General features: G+C 37.3%; 1 protein-coding gene across 4 annotated transcripts in view; it reads right to left on the reverse strand.

The window, feature by feature from the left end:
• The window catches only part of usp32 (ubiquitin specific peptidase 32), a 39,219-nt gene that overhangs the window by 839 nt on the left and 18,014 nt on the right, over positions 1-20,366 (reverse strand). Inside the window, exons 6-34 of one of the 4 annotated variants that reach the window (XM_043259113.1) lie at positions 16,715-16,846; positions 16,371-16,478; positions 16,016-16,131; positions 15,620-15,682; positions 15,007-15,090; positions 14,789-14,850; positions 14,218-14,320; positions 13,701-13,884; positions 12,921-13,099; positions 12,178-12,318; positions 11,176-11,335; positions 10,057-10,211; positions 9,368-9,449; positions 9,151-9,225; positions 8,624-8,762; positions 8,293-8,398; positions 8,026-8,199; positions 7,605-7,779; positions 7,375-7,526; positions 7,177-7,288; positions 6,223-6,419; positions 5,959-6,143; positions 5,414-5,500; positions 5,193-5,313; positions 4,363-4,554; positions 3,860-4,112; positions 3,362-3,783; positions 3,181-3,273; positions 1-1,400 (exon numbers count right to left, since the gene is read on the reverse strand). The exon at positions 1-1,400 is cut by the window's left edge and continues 839 nt beyond it. In XM_043259113.1, the coding sequence (XP_043115048.1) occupies positions 1,227-1,400; positions 3,181-3,273; positions 3,362-3,783; positions 3,860-4,112; positions 4,363-4,554; positions 5,193-5,313; positions 5,414-5,500; positions 5,959-6,143; positions 6,223-6,419; positions 7,177-7,288; positions 7,375-7,526; positions 7,605-7,779; positions 8,026-8,199; positions 8,293-8,398; positions 8,624-8,762; positions 9,151-9,225; positions 9,368-9,449; positions 10,057-10,211; positions 11,176-11,335; positions 12,178-12,318; positions 12,921-13,099; positions 13,701-13,884; positions 14,218-14,320; positions 14,789-14,850; positions 15,007-15,090; positions 15,620-15,682; positions 16,016-16,131; positions 16,371-16,478; positions 16,715-16,846 (4,226 nt within the window). In that variant the 3' untranslated portion in view covers positions 1-1,226. Of the gene's footprint in view, positions 1,401-3,180; positions 3,274-3,361; positions 3,784-3,859; positions 4,113-4,362; positions 4,555-5,192; positions 5,314-5,413; positions 5,501-5,958; positions 6,144-6,222; positions 6,420-7,176; positions 7,289-7,374; positions 7,527-7,604; positions 7,780-8,025; positions 8,200-8,292; positions 8,399-8,623; positions 8,763-9,150; positions 9,226-9,367; positions 9,450-10,056; positions 10,212-11,175; positions 11,336-12,177; positions 12,319-12,920; positions 13,100-13,694; positions 13,885-14,217; positions 14,321-14,788; positions 14,851-15,006; positions 15,091-15,619; positions 15,683-16,015; positions 16,132-16,370; positions 16,479-16,714; positions 16,847-20,366 lie in introns of all 4 variants that reach the window. The other 3 variants (XM_043259114.1, XM_043259115.1, XM_043259111.1) reach the window with 3 other exon arrangements.

The following is a 20,366-nucleotide window of genomic DNA, read 5'->3' on the forward strand; positions in this document are numbered from 1 at the left end:
CTCTCTTATCAAGAGCCGCTGAAGAAATGCTACTAATAACCTGAACCCCCTCCGACACAGACGGACGTTCAGAACATTCTGCAGTTTAGTGAAAATGCTGTTCTCTAAAAGCGAAGGCTGTGAAATATTCCTCTGTGCTAACACTGTTCACAAAACAGGCCTCTTACGCTCTCGTCTAACAGTACGCAACGCTTCCCGCATGTTATGTACATGACCGGTTGGACACTTTGGCTTGGACATGGTGAGAAAACATTGTTTAGATATGTGTCGGACTGCTGTTTTTAGTCTCCGCAGAAGTGACAGGAAAACGTGTAAGAAGGTGTGAAGTTGCTGAGAGGACGTGGTTTGATCAGACTAAAGCTGTAAGCAAATGCGTTTAGGCAAAGTGAACTACTGCATAAAAAAAAAAAAAAAAAAAAAAAAAAATTCATCGATAAAAATAAATGTATAAAACTTTTTAAAAGAAAATAAGAGATAGACTCACTCTTCTAAAGAGAAACCAAGCCTGAAAGTAACCATATTAAATAAGATCTAAAACTAAAATCAACAAAAATAGTATGTGCATAATTTGGCAGCGCAGGACTGGGAGGATATTTTATTAATTGGTAGATTTATTTTATTAAATAAAATAAACAACTGAATTTTGGATATAAAGTAGAATTTCAACTGCCCTCAGATGATATAATACTGTCACTGATTTTCTATTAACAGTTGGCCAACCGCAAAAGATGTGAGGTAGTGTATGGAATTTACTAAAGAACAAAAAAAAAAACAAACTATGAGAAAACTAAGCCAACAAAAGCTTTAGAGAAACCTCTATTATTTATACCATCTTCACCATCAGTATCTGCCAATTAGCATTCTGATTATTACCAATACAGAAGCATGAGCTCTTGTTATGAAGTCTTAGGATTCACCTGTGAGGGCTGGCATGTTTTGTCTGTCTGGTAATGGTGATTTCGAGGGATTGGCTAACAGTTATTTGTTTGCTTGGCAACAATCACATGAACGCTACAGTCATCTCTGATTCACTCGCCCTCTCCCTCGAGTATCTGAAGTGTCAGGTACCTCTATTCTGAAAGCGCAGTCAGCGGCGGTGTTGTGCTAACTGATATTTTGTGCTTTCACACATGATGGTCCTCTGGGGCGGCGCTGTGCTTCAGTTCTCGTTGCACTGGCGTGCTGACAGACCCCCCCTAGCGTCTTTGATGTGGAAGAGCAGGGCATCACTGCAGCACACAATACTTCTTGTAGTCGGATTCAAAGTCCTCGTCCATGCTAGTGGTGTCCGCCATCTTTTTGCCCTCTGTTTTTGGCAGGAACTGCGAGTAGTCCACTCCCTGTTGCTCATAGAACAGGATGTACGCTGAATCTGTGTCAATCTCGTCCGAGTGAACTTCCTGAAGAGACGACAAGAAACGGTTTAAGTGTTGCGCAATATTTCTATAGTGTTGTCAACGAACATTTCGAGGTCATTATTACCACAGTAATTTTTTTCCCCAATTTTGATTTTTCAGTACTTTCAGTAGTCAAAACCAATGCAAAGGAAATTTCAAAAATATAAATCCAATGTTGATAGCCTAATACTTATTCAACCCGTTTAAAGCAGGTGTGTCGGTGCCGACAAATTAAGCTGTATTCATATTATTGTGTGCACTATCAAAATAATTCAAATTACCCCTGACAACAGACAACATGGCTTTACATATATCATTTATTGCAGTAATTTCTTGTTCTCTGTCAACAAATGATGGTGGAGTTCTGGGAGAGCGGAATGAGAGTATCTGAATAGAGAGATGGAGAGCGTGGTGTGTTGGATTGCATAAAAAAATAAACAAAACACAGCGAAGGAGGAGTAAAAAGCACAATAATCGATTGGGATGACTTTTAAGAGACTTTGGGAGCAGGCTGAGTAAGAGTTTACATGTGTCTGCAAAGCCATAATGAGTGCGTGTAAATTTATGGTTGTATGCATGAGCATGCATGTGTAAATATGTACGAAAACTGTGGAAACCACTGTTCTAAACAAAAAAAGCCTGCATATGTATGGTTGAATTTTGAGGTAAGAAGTGGATTATTTTGATCATGATTTCTATCTTTTTTTTTTCCTAAAAACCCCCAGAAAATGTATTGCTGTTTTTTTCTCCATTTAAATTCTTTTTGTCTATTAATTTTCTTTTAAAAATTAAATCACACAAGGGTCAAAAACTGTACGTTTTCTAAAAGCCATTCATTTTCCAAAAAAGAAAAAAAGAAAAAAAAGAAAATACATCTTGCACTTGAAAATAGCACATTCTGTTAGAATTTTACAGGCAAATAAACAAAATATGTGAAGATGACCTATTTTGTCCTCATGTCTTATTTTTAAAGTATAATTTTACTTAAACCAAACCCCAGTTAATTAATATTCCACAGCACTTCAATTTATAAATCACACTGCAACAAGGACACCTGAACATAAAGAGTAACCAGACATTTCCAGATTACACATTAATTTTTTTATTTTACTATTATTTTAATGTTTCAGGAACGTAAGTCCCAGTTATATTAAAAACATTATTTTTTATTTGATTTGATGTTTTTATTTCATTTTATATTATTCTTATTTCCTTCAATATTAAAAACCAATGCAAGAGAAATATAATACGATATAACCAATAAAACTAATAACCAATGCAGTATACCACAATACCACAGTACATATATTAAAAGACTATTTTTATTTTTTTTTTTCTTCTCTATATTCAACACCAATGCAAGAGAATTTCAAGAATATAAATGCCAATGCTGATACCACAGTTCTTATACTGAACAATATTTATTATATTTTTACATTTTAATTAAATATTTCAGCAACGAACACCAGGGAAATTTCAACAAGACAAATTATATGTTGATTCCACAGTATGTATATTAAACAAACTCTTTTAAATGTATTTGCTTTAAATAACATTGAATTAAATTCCATTTTTAATTTAATGCTGAGCTTGCCGAATTCAGATGGTAATTGCTTTAAAATGACTGTAAAAAGGTTCTAGTGTCCAGTCTGTTTGTTTTAGCATTGACTTCTTTCATCTCTACTTTGTTGAAACATTTTCTATCTTTGCAGATATCTGTGCAAAAAGAAAGCAAAACAATGAAAACCGAGATGTTAAAGAATAACGAGATTGAAGACCTTACCTTGCAGCTGCTGTCATTGTAACAGTACCACTTTTCATTGGGGTTTTTGGCATAAGTCACATAGTGCCCCCCTCCCATTATTCCTGAATGGCACTGAAAGGAAAACAATCCCAAGTGTTAGAGAAGCTGCTTACAAAAGCAAATCACTACACAAGGGATCGTGTGGACAGGAATCACTTACTGATATTGCATATAAATTGTACAGTGGCTCCAGGCAGATGTCATTTCTTTGGTGAGGGGTGTCCAGATCTGCGCTGACCTCCGAGTGTCCATTACTCTGACTGCTGTCTTGTCCCAATCCATTCACCATGATCACGTCACAGTCATTGCTCGAGGCGTCCAGTGACCAGGTGTCTTGCGTGTTTGCATCAAATGTGATCTGATTCTCCCCGTCCGTCACTGCGCCCTGCTCCGGTTCGATCTCGCTCTCCTTGCTGCTGCTACAGGCTTCCAGGTTTTCTTTGCTGTTGCAGAGTCGATGTCGACTGCCCAGCTGGGGAAGACGTAGACGCCCCTGTTTCCGCCCCGTATTCCTGGGGCTGCCGCCAGGGCTGCTGTTTTTGCTCAGTGGGCTGCCCACCCTCCTGATGGAGCATGGGGTGCCTGAAAAAATAAACGCAATGATTAGAGAATCTTGGTGTTCAAAAGGTTTGCACAAAGAGAAGAGAGAGACGCAGACCTCTGCCGGAGGTGGGAGGACTGGCCACAGTAGTAGTGGAGATGGAGGACATGGAGGAGTCTCCCATCTCCAGCCTCTGGAGCTCCTCCACCAGGCATTCGCTCTGCAGGCTCTGCAGGCTGCCCATGCTCTGAGACACTTCCCGTGGGGCCAGGAACGCACTGGGGTCAAAGCTCTCACGCGGAAACTTCACAATTTTCTGAGACTTAATCCAGCGTCCATTGACAAACTGGAAACGTTTCAAATGAACAATCTGAAAAAAAAGCACACATAAAAATTATTTCCATCAAATATAACAAAGGGCAATGGTTTACAATAATTATACATTTGTGTAATAAAAACACAAACATTTTGATGTGGTCTTTCATGATTAAAACATAAACCATACATATACACAAAAAAATGCATATAGTGCCGTCAGATGCTTAATCATGAAAGTAATAATCATGTAATAATTTATTCCTACAGAAAAAGAGGAAACAGAAATAATATGTGTTTCTCACCAGTACAGGAGGCAGCCTCCAGAGGTCCAGCTTCTTGGTGGCCAGGCGGTGGGTTTTACACTTTGAGCAGTAATAAAGTTCATCCTCTCCCAGCTCTTCTTCACTGGTGAAGGCTCTCAAACAGCTGTCCAGACTGATGGGCTCTGCTTGAGCGCGCCGACTCTGCTCTACACTAGGATGCTCTTCCACTATCTGCCCAAAACATAAACATTAGCATTAGATTACCTGACACAGAATGAAAAACTACTCAGAGATCTGAACTATGAAAGATTTGAATAATCATGCAACCAGGATTTAATCTGTAATTATATTTAAAGGCATTTTTAAAATGTACAGTTACACAGTTGTATTTGTACGTTATAAAACTGACACTTCTAGTCTCAAATGAACATTAAAAACTAGCACGAAAACCATGAATTTTGTAATCTTAAGCAACTGATTCACTATGACTTTGCAAAAGCTTTTGCCTTTAGAAAGTGTCTTTTGCAAGTAGCAATGACAGATCATAATGAGCAGTTCAAGGCTTATCATGAGCTTCTGCTTGAGGTAAAATAGGTAGCAGATCCAGAAAATTATTAATCATACAATATGCTTTTAATGGATTTCTCAGCTGTGATGTGAGATAGAAGTGAAACTCTTCACAGGGAATGACAGTGCTGACAGAGTAATCATTGGGTTTAAGGGATACATCAAGTGATGCAGTGCGGCATCAGACTGAATCCAGTGACAAAACTTCACCCTTCACACAGGGAGAAACATTGAACTGACTGAAATCTCAATAAACTGGTTTTATGGTCTTTAACATCTTAAAACATTATCACAACACTCACCCTTTCCTGAGAGGTCTGGTAACGAAGGTGCAGAGCGGTAGGGTCCCAGTCTACAGCAATGTAGGCATTCCCTAAAGACGCTCTGTCTTCATTACAGTCCACTGTGCAGCCTCTGCAGAACCTGGCAAAGTTGGCGACAACCCTTGTCAGTCACAACAACAACAACAACATGCTGCAGTGTGAGATATGCGCCCGCACGACCACTTCATTAAAAACCTTACCTGTACCAGGGACACCAGGCACAGGAATTACCATCTTTCTGCACCACTCGCAGAGTAAAGGGGTACTGGTAGCCCATGCTATCATCACTGGAAGAGAAAATGACAACAAGTTTACGTTATGACGTAAAATGAGTACTAAATATTTAAGATTAGTGAGTATTTCCTAGGTCACTGCTGACTTTTTGAAAGAAGCTAAGAAAACAAAGGAATTGTGAAATTTCAATTATTATGGTACTATATTTGTTATGATTATAATTGTTATATATAGAAGCAATTTAACTAGAGATACCAGGTTTTTATTAAATTATTAGTACATTTGTCACCTTTTTCTACATATTAGAATGTATTCTTAAGGATCAAAAATATTTAAAATAGTGAACATTTACTTTACATTGTAATATTAAGAAACAACATCACAGTTTTACTTGTTGTTGATAAATAAAATAAATGCAGCCTTGGTGAGCATAAAATGCTTGGCAAACGGTAGCATAATTCAAACCTGCTAAATATCAACCTAATCTTTTTGACCTGCAGATGACACTGACCAGTCTTGTGCATGGTTGCTGGCTTCCTGTGGGGGCAGAGGGCTGGCAAGTCGGGACACCTGGATCCACACGGCATCATACAGGTCCTTCTTACTCGTGTGAACTGTGCACGGCACAATCAGTGGCATACCGAACAGACTAGGTCTGTTCTTCTGAGAGGACAGGAAGTACAGCTCTGTCCGCATCTGAGGGGACAGACCTCGCTGTTAGGATGCTTACGACCATCAAGTAGCGAAAATAGCGAAGACATAAGTAAATCCTCACCATCTTTCTGTGCATGGCAATGATGTAGCCAATGAAGGGGCTGTCTTGCACCGGCACGGCATGGCCATTAGGTATACCATTGGAGAGGGGCTTCTCTTGAGTGCAGGGGACCACTGTGCTGGGCATGCCATTAGGAATCAGGCCAGACTTTCCAATGTGATTATTCCCTGCTGTCCCATTAGCCACAGGTGGCTTTTCTAAAAGAGACATTTATGGGTCAATGACAAATAGGAGTGTCCATGGCAAAGCGATAGCTTCTCTTCTAAAGATAGAGCTGACCCAAAAATGAATATTTGCTCAATATTTACACAACCTCAGGGGATTCAAGATGTATAGGAGTTTGTCTCTTAATCAGAACAGATTTGGAGAGATTTAGCATTACATCACTTGCTCACCAATGAATGGGTGCCGTCAGAATTAGAGCCCAAAAACACCACAATAATCAAGTAAATCACACAACTCCACACACAAAAACTCTATCAACTAGTGTCTTGTGAAGTGACAAGATACACATCTGTAATAAACAAATCTATTATGATATTTTTTAACTTTAAACTCGTTTGTAACTAAAAAACAAATCCTCTATCCATAATATTCCTTTCTCCAGTAACAAAATGGCTAGTGATGTTTTTAGAATTAAAAGTCTAAATGATACATGTGTTTAAGCTTTGTAAATTCTTTGAGCTTTTGAATTCAGAAAACATTAATTGGTGGACTGAAGTAATGTGGATTACTTGCGGATCATTATAATGTTTTTATCATTTGGACTTAATTTTAAGGGCACCCATTTACTGTAGAGGAGTAAGTGATGTAACACTAAGACACATTTCTCCAAACCTTAAAAGAAATAAACTAATTTAATCTGGGTGCCCTGTGAGTAACAAATTTTTCTCTTAGCAAAATTTTCAATAGTTCAACTACTACCTAATAGTTGAAGTAATCAATCCTTGTTACCTGTTATTACTGGAGAGGTGACTGAGGTGGGTGAGCCAGGCACAGGGATCTCAAATGCACAGAGAAAGCCATTCACCGAGTGTCGCACCTTCTGGTTGTCTTGAGGAAAGTTCTAGACCAAAAGACAAGCATTTATTTTAAAAGCCAGAACACAATAATTGCATCAATAACAGTGTTGTTGTGGCAGGTTGAGCTGACCTTGATGTTGGACGTGTGAACCTCAGCCAGCAGAATCTGTTCAGGTTTCAGGAAGCACAGCTCGCTCAGTTGTTTCTTCAGGCCCATGTACTTCTCATCCATGTTGAGACGCAGCCCATACCGCACCGGAGTGGAGCCGTCAAGTTTGATAACTGCAAGTTAAAAAAGCTTTTTTGTGAGACTGGCATATCTGCTGATGGAGTTTATGTTTTCTCTCTGCTTGGCTTCACCTGTGATTTCTAAGTGCATGGAGCTGTCCATAGGAAGCGGAAGCGAGAGGAAGTTAAAGGGGTCGAAGCGGGCACTTATATGGCCACAGGTCTTGCACTTCACCTGGGACCTGAGCTGCCCATGGAAGAGGTCGACTACGATAGAACGATTTCTTCGCAAATGGTTTTCCCAGGCCTACGATGAGAAACATACAGATGTTGTTGGAAACAGCATACCGTTAGCATATCATCAGTGTGCCCATTTTCATCAAAAGAAACAGTGAAATGCTTATGAAGAGACTCTTAGAGTTGTTCTAGAGATTAAGTTTTGTGTTTATGTATTCATATATTGAGGCTGCAAAGGCTAAAACAACCGCGAGCGTCACACATGCTTCTGTATAAACAGAAAAATTGGGCTGAAAAACAGTAGTGTGACACCGACCTCTGTGGCCACTTCATGATCGGGCCGACCATCACTGTCCTTGAGCTCCACATACGGCTTCTCATGCACACGATTCAAGTCCTCGTGAAGCCCATCCAACAGGAAGGCCAAAAGCTCCTGGGAGTCTTGCTGCTGAAAGCCGTTGAATCTTGGAGCATACTTTGCTATTGTCCACTACAAAAAAGTAAAACAAAAAAATAGCATAAGAATTTTAAATGGAAACATTTGGGTTTGTGGTAATGATAACAGGAGGTGTTATCAACTCACCCTGAGTTTCAGAGGTGCAACGTTCTTCTGGGTGCCACTCCAGAGTTCCTGTACCAAATCACCATAGCATTTAGCCATGTGACCGCGCATTCCTATTGGATTGGTTCTGTCAAGGCAAAAAACATCACGGAAGTCACTTTCAAAACAAGCAGTTTTCAACTGATCAACATGGTGATCCACTCAAACACGAGCGAAATCATCTTAGCCTTGCACAAAACTCCTGACTGTGGATTTCAGCTGAAATGAATGGATTTCATCAACTAAATTTCAAAAAGCAATGATAATTTTAATTAACAAGTAAAAAAAAAAAAACCTGACCACATCTCCATACCTGTTAAGCTCATAAAGGTGTCGCCCTGAGATGAAGTACTCAGTGAGGGGCTTGGTATTGCTTACACACTGAATACTAGAGTTCATGAAGCATGTGTTACCCAGGTTACTCAAACCTGTGGCACCTTTCTCTGTAGGAACTGCAAGAGAAATAGCAAAACATATATAAAGTTATTAGAGACTGAAGGTTTGATTCAATTTATGCTCCTCTGACTCAACCACTTGAGTATTATCTCCATGAAGTTCAATTACTCAGTATTTCATAGAGTGCGATAGCAACATTGTGCTTTGATATGACTTTTATATTTCTTAATGTAATTGCTTCTTGGACTCTTGCTGCTTTAGTTTTCTATGTTAATAATCTACTTGATATGTGCTTTGATACAAATAACTCATCTAAAGAATTGTATTACAGTGCCATCTAGCCCAAGGTCGAACTCAGATAAACATTCTGACATTTGTAGATAACTTGGCCAGCCTCCAATTTGCATAGATTTTTCCAACACTTTCCAAGACCTCTGACATTACCTTTGTGTCTGTCGATTTTACTGCTGTTTGCAATGAAAGACATTTCCTCCGGCCAGCTCATATCTTTGTTTCGAACTAAAGGGAGGAAAAGATATCTTAATAATTTTTCCTTTTCCATCAGTAGAGCCACGCATGCTTCGCAATTTAATCCACACAGCTCAGCAAATGTGAAGTGAGATAAAACTTTAATTAAGACAGATAAATGTCACAGACATACCCTCAATGACTAAGTGCTGTTCGTCTTGAATTTTCAAACTTTCTAAAGTGTGATCTTCATCGTCTAGGAGAGTGAGGTAATTCTGATAAAAAGACATTATAAAACAAGATTAGTACACAATGTAAGGGATGTATCAAATTATTAAAACTATTATTAATTAACATTTAGAATCAATATAATAATAAAGAATTGTTAAAATACGTTTTGTGGCTTACATTTATAAATTACATTTTAAAATCTATTAAAATAAAGAATTTTCCCAAAATATTTTTTTTACATTTTATTTTTGTTTTGCATTATCCAATAAATGCAGTCTTTGCGACTTCTTTTTAAAACATTTGTAAAAATTAGAAAATTACAAATTTTGAATGAATTCACTTTTCAAAATACATCTTTCTCTTCCAGGAAAATGGATCAAAATATTCACCCAGCACATACTTTTTTTTTTTTTTAAATCAAAGGTAACCAGAATTGTCCCCCCCAATACCACCAGTGGCTATTTTTCAGACACTCCTCTCAAACATTCTGGATTAAATTGGAAATATGTGAACTGAGCACGGGAATTTAAATTTTGAAGCTCACAGCTGTGAGGTGACATCCATAACTATAATGAGGTCAGATTTGCATATGAATGTCTTTGATCAGAGTTTGATGCTCTTTTATTCAGTATCTGTTAAGGAGGTCCCCACCTCACTGTTGTAGAGCCAGAGGCGCATGTCCTCTTCTTTGATGCGTAACCTCTGGGACAGGTACTCATGAATGTCTTTAATGGTGCCCATCCTGCTGAAACAGCCTGTGTACGCCAGCACCCGCTTCAGAGGGGCGTTCGGAGAAGGAACGTTTCCTGAGTTGAGAACGAAAAACCTTGAGCATTCTCTTTGTCACACGCAATAAAATATTTAATATCGTTTCAAATAGAACCCTTTAGGAGCTTTTCCACCCTACTGTGTTATATATTCAAAAGCTAACTTTAAGTTATTGAGAATGTAAACTTAATTCAACCTATTGTGCTAAATCAGTCAAGTAACACTTATGGTTTCATTTTAATGCAATAATGAAAAATGTATCCATAGATTCTAATAAGCATGCTATTAAATCAACCAGTCACAAGGAGCACACAGATCAATACACACACACACACACACACACACACACACACACACAGCCCCAATACCTGATTGACAGACTGAGGATTAGTTGTAAGGTAGCAGCAAGAAAGGGCAAAGGTCATTTTCAAAGGCAACATTCATCAATTCATTAGTCTGATTTAAATAAATGCCTTTTTTAAAATTATTCCAGTCTTGTCAAAAAAAACAAAAACAAATCAAATGATGATACATTTAAGATTCGTACAGCAATTATTGATTTCATAGGAGACGAAAAAAAAAAAGGTTGACATGATTACGAAGCAAACGATTATAGGAAATCAGAGAGCGCTCATCTTTACCCACACCAAATAGTCTTCTGAGCCTGACAACATTTTAAATGACATTTTCGCCCTACCCACCTTCAGGACTCAACAAAAAGGAAGCCCAAAACTACAGTTTTCATTACATTTTTCACTTATATGCATTTTTATGTTTCGGGAACTGACATATTTGGATATATTTTTGTTATGTATTCAACATGAATTCATATTCATAGTTTTTTTGAACTCAGATTATGACTCTAGGTGTTGGCATTAGGATTTGGCTCTTTAGTTATCCAGACAGATCATTTTGGTGAGACCGAGCTGGGTGTTTTAGAAGATTAGAATAGGTGGTCAAGGCAGTGGAGGTAGCCTCTCTCTTGCTGCAGGCTTACGTTACCTCGAGGCATATGTGGAGGGAACATTCGCAGGCTGCTCATACCCATATTGACCCAGATGTTAGACTGAGGGCTGCGTGTGGCTGGTTGCTGGCGCAGGAACAGAAGGTAGCGAGGAAAGAGCTCCAGCTCTGGTTGAACTGTGACTGTAGATGTGATAACCTGATAGAAGAGGAAACTGCATAAGGATAGTGGAGATATGCACTAGGCTTGACTATAGTGGTGTGCTTGTTTTAAAGAGAAACTAATCTGAATGCAAAGTTCACAGGCCAGATTCACATGACTATTATTTTAACTTTTTCTTTCTGCATTTAAAGAAATTTAAATCTGAGTTTAAACCTCTACTGCATACATAAATGACATAATTAGATTAATTATTCTTGCATAAAATGAACTTTACTACCACATTCAAAAACAAATTCTGATTATATAAAAATTATATTTTCTTGTAATATTATATATATATAAACCTGCCGCCAAAATTATTAAATAAACAACATGTTTACATTCATTTATATTTAATTCAATTTAATTAAGCTTAAATTAATACTATTAATTACATTAAAATTATTTTATCCATTTTTAATATTATACAAATAATTGTAATGACTCCTAATGTTTTACATTGAAGTTTACTCAATAATAAATATGAATCAAACTTTTTTTTTTTACCAATAACTAAATATTATTTCTCAGTTTATTCTTCAGATTGTGTGTCATGTCAGCAAAAGATTTCAAAATGACCTCCAGAATGTAACCCATTTACTGTTAAAATATTTCATAATTATTAACTATCTAAGGCTAATATGAATCATGTGCTTGCAAAGTGTAGAAAATGAGTGTGAGGATGACAGGCAACATCGTTTAATAAAAAGTTAAGTCAGAATAGAAAATAAATAAATCATATTACACCATTAGTAATATTGCACAAAAAGTAAAAGCAAATGACATTCACTGAAGCACAAGCCCAGGGTGGCATCTCTAAAGGGAGATGGCATACATACCGGTCTGGGTAGGCTGAGGTTGGCCCCATACCAGTGGTAAAGTGCTCTCCATACTGGCTCTGGCACAGTCTCAAATTCCCGACCAGCTATCAGCTGTTGGGATTTCTTCAGCCGGCCTCCCTCCATGGTCAGTGTGGGCGCCTGGATAAAAAGAAGTCGCACACTTCTTACTGACAGCAATTTGCAAAGGCAACTTGTAGCTACTAGTCGACCTCCAGTGAATAAATCACAGACAATGTAAGCGTCCTTCACCCTGCTCTTCTCTGAGACGACTCTGAGAGTGGGAGGATGGATGAAGAGGCGGACAGGAGCGAAAAGGTCTCATTTTGACTTAAATACTGCTATGCATTGTGTTGAGTAAAGAAAGCCTGATAATATGGGATGCTCCATTAATACAAGACCGCAAATGTGTTTGTGACAAAACCACTTGCTTCTGTACTGCCTTATTTAAAAATGCTTTTAGCTTCACATAAAAGCATTCATTTTCTAAAACACAAATGTTACAGACCATTCATCACAGGATTAATTTGTTCTAGGTGATTTCGATTTCAAAAATGGCACTTTAGTGTTGTTTTGAGCTCTCTAAAGCTATAATTAGATAGAATAGCTTCAAGAAAAACACCTTGAAGGTGTTATTTTCTCTGCAGGTCTATTGAATGCACTTTAGCAGTCATCTTGATGGACAAGAGCATTATCAGTGGATTCCAGGTTTCGGTGGGTGTTCTGGACACATGTGCACTCACCTTCATTTGCTCGGTAGTCACCAAAGGCTGGTTGTCTATGGCACCGGGTCTCTGCACGGCCATGCTGTTAGGCAAATGGCCATTGGCGCTGGAGAAACACTGGTTGTTGTTGTCAGAAATGTTGTGCTGCCGAGCAAAGCAGACGTCTGTGGCAGAGGAAGTGGCGTGTGGGGTCAGGCCTGGGGAAGTGAAAACACTACATAATGGAGGCTAAACATTGTATCTGACACTTTATGGCATTTTACTATACAGGAGCACTACCCATAAGGCTACTATAAACACCACAGCTGAAAGTGTTGCAATTTTGTTTTTGAAAGTGTCTCATGCTATGTTTTATTTGATCAAATCCAGGAAAAACTTTTTATAGAATTATTATTATCTAGAAAATATTCCTAGAATTAAAAATAGCTGTTTTCTATAGTAATGTATTTTAAAGTGTAATTTATTTTCAAGTGTTCCTGTGGCACACGATCCATCAGAAATCATTCTAATATGTTGATGCCTAAAACACTGTTTTTTGAAACTGAAATCTTTTGTAACATTATAAAGGTGTTTACTGTCACATTTTAACATGGTTTTGCTAACTAGAAATATTAGTTTCTTAAATAACCCAAATAAAAGAAAAAGAGCATCCTTCTAAAGCTAAATATTAGAATGGTCCTATTGAACTTGTGTTTAATCATATATAAGTGATAATTGTCCAGGCAGGCTGAAAGTCAAAATCTCCTTATTTTCAACTACACCTTTAACTCTAACGACTGAGTTTGTACTTACTATTACCAGTGCTCTCTGAAGCTTCTGATGAGCTAGAGATGTTATCAGGAAATTTTTCTTCTGGGGAACTGGGGGAACGGACCACTATTCCAATTCTGTTCAGGACAGGGTCTATAGTTGCTGTTGACTGAGAACTTCTCATTCCACTGCCTTGCACTGATGGCTGCTCCATGACAATTGACTTATTATCCTGTTTAACACAATAGGTTGTATATCAAAAATTAAGAATCAACCATACGGACAGTATTATCAATAAAAACACAAGGCAACGCAAAACTAAAACATCACGCTACTTTTTGGCCAGTTGATGTCAGACAAAAGAAGATCCAGCTTGAGATTTTAAATCTTTTTTTTCAGTCTTTTCTATTGTACACTTATAGTATAAAAATGTTTCATAATTGACTAAATTGCACAGTATGGTTATTTATATTTTCAAAACAAATTTAAAAAAAAGGAAAGTGATTAATCACATGACCCGTTTTCATTGTTATGTAGAGGCTGAATAGACATATTGCTGACTCACATATCTGACATAGTCTTTCCATTGCTGCCACCACTGCATAGAGATCAGGAACCAGTTTTGACCGGGTTGTAGCCCGTGTCTGCTCTCTCTCTCCAGCCAACCCCTGTGCCATCACATAAAGTCAGTGTAGATAACATTCAGTCAGTCGGTCAGTAAAACAACCATCATATTTATACACATGCATCAAAATATCCCAACAAAACACTCCTTCCATCACAGCACATCAATGCTAAATGTGCAATATAGCTAAAGCAATACAACAGACACAGGCATGTGATACAGTATTTATAGTATCTTTTTGAGCACCGTCGTCAGTCCCGCTGGAAAATCTAATTTGAAAATGAAATTGTGTTCTCGATCTCTGTCTGGTCTAAAGCACTGCCAGAGGCAGAGGAGGTATGATGGATGCTTATATACAGACAAAGCCTAATCATGAGGCTTATGGGAAAGTGAAATACAATACGGCCCTCATAAGGCTTGTTTTAAAACATTGAGAAAGTGCTCTGTAGGGACGCTATGGAAAAAAGTTACGGACAGTGATAGGCTGAGTAAGGCTGTGTCCTACTCTCACCTAATGATCTGGCCTTCTTCTTCAGGGGTAGCAGGACGCAGGCCCAGGACGATATGACACACCTGATGACGAACAGATTAACAAGCAATTTCAGGCCAGACCCAAGACAACGACGTATATACTTTATTGGATTTACTAGTGTTTACAGATTATAGAAGCATTTATACCCTTATTTTTTGATACTGTCTACAAAAATACTGAAAACGACAGGATCATACCTGAAACAGCAAGTTGAGGAACTCATTGGCGAGGGCACTTTTTACGCTCCATATCTGATAGTCCTCCAGGGTTAAGTGCCCTTGCTGTGAATAAAACACAACATAAATGTTAGGCCCCAAATGACATATGCTCATAATGATATCCTTTAAAAATATTGCATCTAAACTTTATTTAAACTTTATTATTTTTATATAAATATATACACATACATATATTTAAGAAAAATAAGTTATGTTTAAATTTTAAATATATTCTATATAATATAGGAGTATAAATATACACAAATACAAGTAAACATTTTTAAAATACTTGCTGTATGTGCATTTATTTATATATAAATAAAAGTTAAAACACACTACACACACTTTATGCAAACAAAATCTTATCTTGGAATCGATTCAAATCACGATTAATCATTTGACAGCACTATATTAAATAAATAAATGTACACATTATATTGTACACCATATTTCTATAAAAAATATTTTAATTAAAAGAAGGTGTTTTATCAATTTTTGCTGTGGTTTTGAAATGTGAAATTTTATCTACATTGGTATTAACTAGTGCATTTTTACATCATGGTATGCAATATGAAAATGAAAGAATAATTACTTTTGTTGTATCGTGCATTTTCAATATGTCTTCCACAATGTCTGACACACTGGAATCAAACTCCTGAAACACACAGCAGCATAAAACATTAAAGATCATCAAGAAATCTATAACTGACATGAAGCAACCCCATTACATGTAAAACATTGACAGCTCAGGGTGCACAAATCAATAATGAATTTCATTTTAATATGTTATGCCACATACATGCAACAACATGACTGCGTCTCATTTGCATTAATCACCAAACATGAGCATGTACACATAAACAATATTAGGGAATATTAATACTATGGAAGTTATTTGTTGAGTAACAAAAGGTTAGCCAGATTAGTTCAACTGTACCATGTTATTATTGCAGTTTCTGTGGATGTAAAAAGGCTGCTCTGCACTTACAGGGAGGGTGTCTGTACGGTTATCTTTCCACACCTCCAGCAGCGCCACCACCATCTCATGGATCTCATCCCTGGACAGAAATCCATCCCGATCTACATCGAACACTTTAAAACAAACTGCAATAGACAAGGAAGAAAATAAGATGGAAAGCTTTGACATATATATATATATATATATTTAATTAAATTATGGAACATTACTTAACTGTGTTTATTTGGAATAGATAATGTACTAGGCATGAAATAAGCCTCAACAAGCCAAAAGATTTTATTCTAAACTTTTTGAAACAAAAAATCATGCATCTGCTATGGAATGAGATGAACCAAGAGAGGATAATAGAAAATAAAATGCTTACACTTTTGCCTCTCCGCTACAGGGCCCCGACAGCACGCTGAGAGCCCGCAAGATATCTCCTTAAAGTCAATATGATTGTCCCGATTCTCATCAAAGGCATGAAACAAGCCTGGAAAATGGAAGAAAATGTCAGTGTTCCGATTAGCCGGCAAGAGTAATTGGATTCTTTGGAGATCTTTTATCTCAAATGATCCAATACATTTCAAAAGCAAAGCTACCACTACTACCAAAATAAGCTGAAGCGTGACTTTCCTGGGTACCGCAAATGATTTTAAAGCATGTGAGGCGCAGGTGGACGTATGCGTGAGTTTTTGGGGAGAATCTTTAAAAATGTTTATGTCTTACCTTCACTAAGTGATGCGTGAATAGGGGGAGAGACCAGAGGGACAAAGGTTTCCAAATCAAAGCGACCTGTCCTTGACTGGGCTTTCAGCAGCCAGTAGCGTTTTTCCAAGTCGATAATGTCTGATTCTTCTACTGCAAGAAAGGAAACCCACGCACGCACACACACAAAAATCAGATTTTCTGTGAAATAATTTCTTTTAGTGTGGAGTGTCAAGCATCAGTGGAGTGTACTATCCTTGTGTAATTGAATATCAGTACTATATATATATATATATATATATATATATATATATATATATATATATATATATATATATATATATATATATATATGTGTGTGTGTGTGTGTGTGTGTGTGTGTAATAATGTCATTAAACAGAGAGTTTCAAAAGCAACTATTTGTATGAATATTGTATGATTATTATTTTTTTTTTCTTACAAAAGTCGAATATTGCTGATTTTGGGCAACTAACTGAAATAAAATAAGCTGAAGCTTCAGCATTCATTATTGCTAAATATAAAAATAAAGCTAAATAAAAAGTTTAAAAAGATTAAAACAAAAAAAAGAAAGACAAAAGCACATAACTAAAACTAATTAAAGCTATTTCAAAATATATACAAGATAAATTCTGCAATAACACTGACAATGTCCTCACGCATGGATATAACAATATGGTTTCCAATACCTATAATATATCATCACATATGTCATATAGACACCAGTTTTATGGCCCTAGTTTGTCCTTTTTTGAGTTTGTTATACGGCAAGAACTGTTATTTTTCGCTACTTACAGAGTTTCTAAATGAATGAATGTTCATAGTTTGGAGAAAATATTCTTAAAATAGATACATCAATCATTTTCCTGATAAATTATAAACCAGTAGCAGACTGTAAGTGGGCTGTGGTGAGCGACTCAGGCTTTTATTAGATGATTAACATTTCTGATGAATTATTACATAACAGCAACTAGGTGAAAGCATGACTCAAGTTACTCCCTCCATAAATGCCATATATAGTCCTTTTAGTTTGTTGGGGTTAAGAGGACCTAGGTCAACTCTTCTTGCTTGTCCATAATCTCTAGCTTAGGCTAATAGGATTGGTCCTGCCCCTCCCACGCTGACCGACACACACATAAGGCAAGTGTCAAAACACAGGGATACAAATCTGATCTTTTGTTTAGCCCGACGTTCATTTTAGCCTCCTCCCCTGCCTATTATTCAAAACACAATACATCTCAGAGAATGCACTCCATAAATAAATAAATAAATAAGCAAACCGATCCATACAAAAAAAGGGAGAGAGAGAGAGAATGTCCTAGGGGTTTCACAGGACAGGAATAAAAGGCATCTTAATGAACAGCCTCTGGATTGCCCTGAAACCCCCTCGTTATCTCAAGACTCCAGCAGCAGAGTTAAACCTCTGTGGTTTGATGCACAATTGGGAGTATGATTGGTTTGGGTCAATAGTCATTATTTCCCATAGTGCTCTGGGAGAGCAGGTTTACTGTCTAAGGGCTGAAGACTGAAAAAGCAGAAACACAGGGGGTCTACAGGGGTACAAACCCACTCACTACAAATCCCGATCAATGATTCAGTGTCATTTCACAAGTGGTTTTAAAAGAAACTCTAGCCCGAATACAAACTTCCCATGTGAGATTCATTCAGCATACAGCCAAACAATATTTAACAACAAATGTCCCTTTAGAATGAAGAGTCATTATAATGCACCACGTAATTAATGCAGTGACGAAGAATTATCATTATTCAGAGCAACATTATTATTATTATTACTAAGAACAATAATTAGTTTAGAATAGCTGTTGGGAACTGAATAACTGCCTGAGTGTTATTCGCTGATGTGCACTGGACAGTGAATGCTAATATATAATACTTGTAATGTAGCTCATGGATAAGCGAAGAGCTATCGGTTAACCTGAATGTTTACAGCACTGAGCTTTGAGGTACATCTTAATATGAGGCACCGTGTGCAGTTAATTTCAAGGTAGCCATAGCCTGTGATCTCCTCTGGTCGTGCAATGCATTATGGCAGGAGGACAGGCATTGTTTTTCTGGCTAGCGTGACACTGTCGGGTCTCTTAAGCTGTCAAAACCCATTCCAGCCATTACTTACGCTATGTTTCCATTACTTTTCTTGCTCTCCTCTAAGAAGGAATAGAACACATAGAGCTCATGACAGAGAAGAAATTATAGGTCTAAACTGAAACAAAGGTACACTTTTGTATTTAATATAACAAACAGTAGCCATCTCTTTGGGAACAGATTCAGTCTTTGATGCCACTTCAACACCAAATAGTTGAAAAGTGTCATTTAAATGGCAGTGGGAATATGACATTTCACTCCACACTGAAAGGAAAAAAGGGCAATGATAGAGCCCTTATATAGTTATGTCCACAGATTAAAATACTATACAAAATATGTATACTTTTAAAATTATTTGTCAATAAGCCGTGCCTAAATTAAAAATACGTGTGTGCCTATGTTTGAAGCCAGTAATATTTTTATTAGTATTATGCATTACTTAAAACTTCATTTGGACTACTTTAAAAGGCAATTTTCTTAGTGTTTTGCACTCTCGGATTCCAGATTTTTTTTTAGATGTATAACGGCCAAATACTGTCCTATCCTAACAAACCATACATCAAACAGAAAGTTAATTTATTGAGCTTTCAGATGATGTATAAATCTCAATTTTGAAAAATGTACACTTTTAACTGGTTTTGTGGTCCAGGGTCACATGTGTGTACTGTGTTTATTTTTATTCATAGTTAAATATATATTTTACATTTTTATAATATTTTACAATATTAACGTTGTACTGTATTTTTGACCAAATAAATGCAGCATAGGTGAGAGCAAAAGACTTATTTCAAAACCATTAAAAAACCCAAACATAAAACCATGAACACTATTATATTTATATATAACTACCGTACAGCTACATAAACATATTATACGTCAACGACAATCCTCCAAATGCTATTACTCACCTAAAGGAGCGACTCTATCAGAGTTGCAGCAGAAGAACCATACCATATTCCACAGCACATGTCACGGCTCTGGATGCCAGATATTGCATGTACCATAGCAAACGTTACGTTGGCAAAATACAGTTACTCTCCATTTTCGTATGCAATCCAACTCCCTTTCTTTGTCACAGATTACTGTCGCCCAGCCTTCACTTTCTTCTTTCTGATAGGCCTCTTGCCTGTTCGCACTTGGCCTGATGTGAGGCATATTCTGGAAGGCGCACGAACGCATAAACCCACACGCGCTCACACAGATCACACAGATCATGACTACTTCACACCAACAGCACACACACAGCCCTCTCACTGAGCTAAGAGGATAATCTGGAGCGGGCCGCAGATTACCGTGGGTTGCCCAGGTAGCTTCTCTGATTGGCTAGAGATGGAGAGCCAAAGCTGTCCTTGATTGACAAAGCAAACTTCTAATTCTAATTTCATTGAGCCATTTGCATAATTCACTTGCTTTTGTGTTTTTTCCCACTTTCTTTCTTGTGTTTGAGGATAAACGCGTCTTGTCTCGGTGACACAGAAAAAGAATAAAGCCCGGCCTTATGCATTCATTCTGTAATGGAGAAATATGCTATAGACAGAATTGATCATGGTCT

Source organism: Puntigrus tetrazona, chromosome 15 (genome assembly GCF_018831695.1).
Source record: "Puntigrus tetrazona isolate hp1 chromosome 15, ASM1883169v1, whole genome shotgun sequence".
Classification (NCBI taxonomy): Eukaryota; Metazoa; Chordata; class Actinopteri; order Cypriniformes; family Cyprinidae; genus Puntigrus; species Puntigrus tetrazona.